General features: G+C 36.2%; 1 protein-coding gene across 1 annotated transcript; it reads right to left on the minus strand.

Moving 5' to 3' along the window:
* Window positions 1-2207: 2207 nt before the first annotated feature.
* Window positions 2208-7029, minus strand: cfl2 (cofilin 2 (muscle)). The gene is made up of 4 exons (XM_051868912.1): window positions 6882-7029; window positions 4773-5080; window positions 4384-4460; window positions 2208-3207 (listed from the first exon to the last, which is right to left on the minus strand). Exons 1-4 carry the CDS (start codon window positions 6882-6884, stop codon window positions 3095-3097), a joined length of 501 nt encoding a protein of 166 aa, XP_051724872.1. The 5' UTR covers window positions 6885-7029; the 3' UTR covers window positions 2208-3094.
* Between the last annotated feature and the right edge of the window lie 616 nt (window positions 7030-7645).

The raw sequence follows: 7645 nt of genomic DNA on the forward strand, positions 1-7645 counted from the left end.
TTGCCATTTGTGGACAACGATGACAAGACACAAAAGCATGCTGGCCATAAATAGCGCAGAGCAGCAGAGGATTGCTCCCTGCCTGCGGATCAAATTCTCCAAAGGGAAAAGCAGCCACTGGCCTCAAGCCCAGATCTACTGCAAGACCATGCTCATAGAAACCGCTTGGCCTGTAAGAAGTAGTTAAAGGAGGTTGGGCTGTTCATTTAAACTTTATTAAATGCTTAAAAACATCCAAGGCCCCAGATATAAGTATCTGATTTTCTCCTAGTGAGTTCAACACTTTACAAGCTTAGTATGCAAGAATCAGAATACCCCCCAAAAATCCAAACTTAACCAAATACTAAAAAAAAAAACAATTCAATAACTAGAAAAGGAAGGATTGTCAAGAAAACTCCAAATAATGCTTAAAGCATATTTAAGTTTTAAGTCTTTAAGTTTGTATTGGCCTTATGTGCTTTCAATACTTCTATATCTACAGCATTAAGGAATGGATGGATGGATGGATGGATGGATGGATGAAACGATAGAACAATAGTTAGAATAATAGAATAGATAGATGGAGATAGAGCAAATGAATGATAGATAGATAGACAGAACGATGGATAGAATGATAGAATAGATATGAGATGGAGACAGAATAAACTAATGATGGATGGATGCATGGATGAAATGATGGACAGAACAATAGATAGAGCAAACAAACGAACGGACAGAGATAGACAGAGAGATGGATAGAATGACAGAATAGATAGATAGATAGATAGATAGATAGATAGATAGATAGATAGATAGATAGATAGATAGATAGATAGATGATGGATGGATGGATTGATGGATGGATGGACAACAAACGAGTGATAGATAGATAGATTGGTGGATGGATGGATTGATGGATGGACAACAAATGAGTGATAGATAGATAGATAGATAGATAGATAGATAGATAGATAGATAGATAGATAGATAGATGGATTGATGGATGGACAACAAACGATCGATCGATCGATAGATAGATAGATAGATAGATAGATAGATAGATAGAATGATGGATGGATGATGGATGGATTGATGGATGGACAACAAATGAGTGATAGATGGACAACAAATGAGTGATAGATAGATAGATAGATAGATAGATAGATAGATAGATAGATAGATAGATAGATAGATAGAATGATGGATGGATGATGGATGGATTGATGGATGGACAACAAATGAGTGATAGATAGATAGATAGATAGATAGATAGATAGATAGATAGATAGATAGAATGATGGATGGATGATGGATGGATGGATTGATGGATGGACAACAAACGATAGATAGATAGATAGAATGATGGATGGATGATGGATGGATTGATGGATGGATGGACAACAAACGAGTGATAGATAGATAGATAGATAGATAGATAGATAGATAGATAGATAGATAGATAGATAGATGGATGATGGATGGATGGATTGATGGATGGACAACAAATGATAGATAGATAGATAGATAGATAGATAGATAGATAGAACAATGGATGGATTTATGGATGGACAAACAAACGAACGGACAAACGATAGATAGACAGATAGATAGATAGATAGATAGATAGATAGATAGACAGACAGATAGCTGGACAAACAATAGATAGATAGATAGATAGAAGGAAGGATGGATGATGGATGGAAGGATGGATGATGGATGGATGAACAAACGATAGATAGATAGATAGATAGATAGATAGATAGATAGATAGAAGGATGGATGATGGATGGATGGATGGATGGATGATGGATGGATGAACAAACAGATAGATAGATAGATAGAAAGATAGATGGATGGATGGATGGATGGATGAATAGAACAATAGATGGATAGAATAGATAGATGGAGATAGAACAAAGGATGGATGGATGGATGGATGGATGGATGGATGGGTGGGTGGATGGAACGACCGATAGAGGATGGATAGATGGATGGATAGAACGATAAACAGAACTTTACAGGTTATCATTGACTTTGAACATTAAAAAATAATGTTAATAAATAAGAATTAATAAAATAATGCAAATAAAAAATATTTTTCATTAAACAACCCATTCAATTAGGCCATTCTGATGACCAAACACACACAGGTCAAGCATATCACGTCACTGAGGAGACACCCTAATGAAATCAGAACATTTAATGGAGCCAAGAAATCCATCCAAGAATTCTGCCACAAGATTTTATTTCAAAGTGGCACCTTCCTCGATCTCAAAAACAAAGTTTCACTTCAGGCTGCAATTATTGCCATCATTACAGATAATATTGTATTTTCATGTAGTGTTAAAAAAAAATAATAGAAAAAAAAAAAAAAACATTCCAAGCAGCTAGGCCTTCATGTTCTGTGGTGCATTTGAATCAAAGGCTGCAATGGAACAGTTCAAACCCATCTGTTTATGTCCATATGCGTAACAGGAATGAAAGCTGTGGTAACTTCTATTCCGGGTTGACAGACACAGAAATTCCAGACAGAAAGTCCTCCTTCAATTGATGGTGTAAAAACGAAAAGTGCTTTGTTTATCTGCATAAAATTAACGTGTTTTCCATGTCAAATGAGCCAGATTAGGTAGAAGAGTTCAAATAAATAGTTTCAGACTTGTAAAGTGCTTGTCACTGGTTAATGCATTGCTGTGAGGCATTAACATACAGCATTATCATATAGTTCTCTTACAGCATAATAGAATATCTCTGAAAATACATAAAGATATCAACTTAGTGTTTGCTGGTTAATATTTGTGATCATCCAAGCTTTCTACTGTTGTTTGGCAAAACACAGAGGGAGACAGAACGTTCTTCGGGGACGTACAAAAATTACCACAAACTGCAAAAGTAAGCTGGCATTCAGCTGGTAGATTTGTGTGTGTGTTATGTTACGTTAATGTTTTTTTTTTAATGTCATATGTTAATGAGATCTCCTTAATGTTGAAAAAAAAAAAAACTTAAAAAAAAAGAAAGAAAAAGGGAACAAACTAGGACTATTCCTTCGGGATCAAATGATAGAGACAGCTGCTAAGATGAAAGCGTGTGGAATCCAGATGGCACATGGCTGTTCAGTTTACAATGGTCTCCCCTCCAGCGATACAACCACACTTCCTCCCAACTTTTCCGCCAGGGTTGAGCGGTCCTGAATGTCGTCTAAACCATTAACCTGCCATTCGTGTTTGATACCTGAAAAAAGAGGCATGACTGCATAAGAGTGTGTATTTATTAAAACATTTTATTCTACTATTTTCATTTTAAAAATGACTCAGTTATTCCCACTGTAGTGTTTTATGTGAATATTAACTTCTGTGTTCATGCTTTGTTTCTGGTCTTATTGTGAATGATTCTTCAAATTATCTTCATAATCTTTCATCAAAATGCAGTAACTCGCATAACTTGTTTGAGCTAGTGTTGTTGTGTCTGGCTGGTTGGGATTCTTCAACAAACAGTGCAATGTTCTGAAAGTGTTTGTAGTTTTCAGCAAAATCAAGTTATAAATGACTTACTTCTTAGTCACTGTATAAACTGGGAAAGAAAGTCATGGCTACAAGATGTAAAAACATGACTACTGTTTAAAAAATATAGAGGACACAAATTTGATCAAAGCATTATTTTAGGTTTTTATTTAAGTTGTAGTAATAATATTTGAGTGAAATACACAGTGTCAGCATCGGTTCACCGCCATTCACAAATCCTCTCCTGTGGCCTCATGGGATAGTAAAGTGTCCATCATATGCACACTTCAGAATCTCGCCATGAGTAGTAGGTCATCTGGGTACTTTCTGGCTACTCTTTTATGAGTACTGCAAATTCGGACATACTTCTTTTGTCACATGCCAACTATATAGTAGGGAAGTTTGCGATTTTGGATGCAGCCATTTTACAGTGTCCTTGTTACCCATTATATGTAGTCAAAATAGTAATTACTATAAATTGTGCATAATTACATACAACTAACCCTAAACCGCATCCTAATCCTAACCCGAACCCTATAGTAAGTACATGTAGTTAATTATTATTACTCAGTACTTCATTGTATATTTACACTGTAACACTTGACACCTTAAAATAAGGTGTAACAAAATTATCTGCTAATGTCTATTGCAGATATAGATATTCATTCATCTAAATAACTAGGTAGCAGATGCACAGTCAGCTTGCTCTCGAGTGTTCACGAACCAGATCTGACCATTCCAATATGGCGGACGGCTAATGTATAGCAGCCCATAGAACAGACATTAATGAGGCATCTATGTGTGTGTATATATATGGGAAGACTGTATTGCCAATCAGCATGCGGAACCCAGGATCTGTTTTGTAAAGATTATTGGTCTTATTCTCAGTGAATATAACAGTACTCACCTGTAAACTTCTTCTTAATGGCATCTTTTGAGCTAGCATATATCATCTTGCTTTTTAACGGTGCACCTTCAGGGGCCCTAAAATCAAAAATAGCAATGTTCAGTATGCATGCTAACCAAAAAAAAAACAAAAAAACTAACATATAAAATGACGTAAAATAACCAATCGCAGTTCGCTTGTTAAATTTTAGTGATAAAGGAGTACATTTTGAGATTAAACAAGATATAAAGGATAAAAAAACCCTAAAAGTAATATTAACCAGAGCTTTTACAAAGATACAAATTTAAACATTTAATAAAAACTATTTAGAACAATTCAAACTAAATATGCATAAATAATAATGAGATTTTTTTCTAAACTATAATAACCTTTTCAGACAGACTACGTACCAAAATATAAATACCAAGTCTTCTTTCTTAGACTCTTTAGTTTCATAAGTGGCATCATATAAGCCATATCTGCAGTCATTAAGAGGTAAGAGCTTCACAAAGCAGGCGTAGGGGTCGTCAACAGTCTCTCCAATGTCTCCTACTAAGATCTGCTTGCCCTCCTCAACGACAATCTTCTTCTTGTCATCGCTGAGGCAGAACAGCACTGCCTTTTTGCGCTTTTTCACCTCGTCTGAGGTCGAGGACTTCCGTACTTTCATGTCATTGAAGACTTTAATGACTTCATCATTGACTGTGACACCAGAGGCCTGTGATGGGAATGAGACTGAGGTGAATACAGATGGTTGAGACTAAAACAGCAATTCTACAAGTCTGGAGATCCATACTTGGATGTCTAAACTCTGTATTCCAGTGGCCGAATAACCAGCATACATATCCATAGTAAAAAATAACTGTGGGGCAATATTAGAAGTAACAAGCCGTCAGATTTGGATCACCTCACTGGCATTGGCTGATCCAGTGCTCCTCACAAACCCTGACTCACATACGTGCTGCTCATAGCCAGCTGGTCTGTCACCACAGTTCAAATCTCTCACTCCCCTTCGAAAATGGACTGGAAGGCCAATTCATAGTGGGGTGCCTGGGCCATGATACAACTATGAGAGCTCCTCCTGGGACTTTTTTTAAAGTGATTTGGATTCATGATCAATGATACTTTACGCTCAAAACAAACGAGGCCCTTGGAAGGTTGAATTAATCCATTGAAACAAACCAGTGCTTGACATTAATTTACATCTCTCCACTTGCCTTTTTAAGACTTATTCCTCAATACTTACTGGTAACTAACTTATTATTACCATGTATTTTTATCTGCAAGCAACTATTCTTATACCAACTATCTAGATTTACTGGTAATTATTGATTATAGTACTTATTAGATATTATTACAGGACTATAAAATCTTTTAAAATCAGATATTAGTAAGCAATGGTGATTACTATAGATTCAAATAATTATCATAACTTAGAGAGATACTAGTACTACTTATTCTTTGGTTATACCATTAACTATTCCAATTGCAATGCAATGAAAAAAAAAAGAAAAAGATTTTCTTAGTATTTATCTAGTTTTTTTTTTCAGTACAAATACCTAAACATTCTTAAATCAAGATATGAGGTGCAAAATGACTTAAGAGGTTAAGTCTTGTTTTCTGAAACAATTACCAAAATTAAGTGAGTTTTTCAACTTTTTTTTTAAACAAGTAAAATTGGTAGTGGTAGTGGGGTAAGAAAATATTTTTTTGCGGCAATTATTTTTATTAACTTGTTACAAGTTATGTAAAAAAATGTATGCAGTTAAGTGCTATGGAGTTCTGTCAATTAGATATCAAGTAGTTCCTGTTCCACATTTACTAGTAACTATTATTATTATTATTATTTTAAATCTATGTAATATTTAATAAATAAGTACTATCAAGTATTGTAATAGTTACAAGTATCTAAAGCACTAGTGGCGCATGCGCACAGACGCGCTCTGAGCAGCTGGTGTAGAGGTCCGACTCCCTCTCTCTTTCTCTCTCTCTCTCTCTCACACACACACTATGGCTACTAAATCCTATTGAATCATAAGCAAGTAGCCTAATTCACTCCCCAGGACATACAATAGTCATATCACGGCATGAAACAGCTAATTCTGATCTGATTATAAGCGTTTGTGTCAATCAATATAGTCCATATCATTTATTTCTCCAGCGTCCGTGAGTAAAAGTTGGAGAGGCATGCGCTCAGAGTGATTAAAGCACCGGCTAAAATTAGCTTAAAATGGCCGCCTCTGGCTATAGGCCTGGGATATAGATTTCTAGCAAATCAAAACTGATTTCAATAATCACAAAATAAATTTAGAGCCGAATAAAGCATTATATTCTTAAGCCAGAGCGCATACAATCACGGATCCGCTAGAGCGCCACAGCGCCGCAATACAGATCCTGCCGGAGCTGAAAACGTGACAGTTGCTGATCAAAAGTTTTGATATAAAGAGTTTCAAAATAACATTATAACATCCGTTTTGAATTAAGAATTATCTACGTGTGAGAAAAAAACCCGTCCTTACCATGCTGTCCGATGCGATGAATCAATGAACGATTATTTTCTTGGTACTTCTATCAGGGAATGTGAACAGCCGAGACAGTATGAGTGTGTGTGTGTGTGTGAGAGAGAGAGAGAGAGAGAGAGAGAGAGACATCACTGCACAGCCGCAGTGAAGGGCTGCTCGAGCATATGCAGTGTCATTCACTGTCTTTGGGACAGTTGGCAAAAGATATCATAAATTTGAATTACAGCAATCACTTAAATATAGCGTAATGAAAATACAATGTAAATTGTTTACACTTTTTACAACTTTTAAATCATGGACATTATATAAGACTACATAAGATTAATATCTATTAGGGGTGGGACGGTTCGCTGTAAAAAATCGAACCGTTCGGTTCTCCACTCCATCAACGGTTCGGCACGCGCTTGCACTGCGGTTCATCCCAAATCTGACGACGCATCTATAATATGGTTTGTTGAAAACAACGTGCAAAACAGACAGACGGATTCGGCTAATGTATGTTTCAGTCGATGGATATGCATTCTAGTTTCTCAATACGTTACAACAGCGATGATCAAAAGAACATGGACAAAACAGTCACTCGTTGTAAAAAAATGCTCTATGATCAGTCATACGCCGTCATCACCCGGGTGTTGATAGCGCGCGACCCCAGGTGAGACCTGAACATCTCACGTTGTTATCTGTGTTTAAACTATACTCATTTAAACCTTGCCATTCATCCGTAAGACGCGAAAGAGAACTCGCGAGCGCTGTGAGATTTT

This window comes from Ctenopharyngodon idella, chromosome 17, assembly GCF_019924925.1.
Source record: "Ctenopharyngodon idella isolate HZGC_01 chromosome 17, HZGC01, whole genome shotgun sequence".
Lineage (NCBI taxonomy): Eukaryota > Metazoa > Chordata > Actinopteri > Cypriniformes > Xenocyprididae > Ctenopharyngodon > Ctenopharyngodon idella.

What these genes read in the sequence shown, in the direction of transcription:
- cfl2 (XM_051868912.1), bottom strand. An exon ending in GACTTGGTATTTATATTTTG is followed by an intron (nt 4,461 to 4,772) that starts GTACGTAGTCTG and finishes TTTTGATTTTAG; the next exon opens with GGCCCCTGAAGGTGCACCGT. An exon ending in CATTAAGAAGAAGTTTACAG is followed by an intron (nt 3,208 to 4,383) that starts GTGAGTACTGTT and finishes CTCTTTTTTCAG; the next exon opens with GTATCAAACACGAATGGCAG.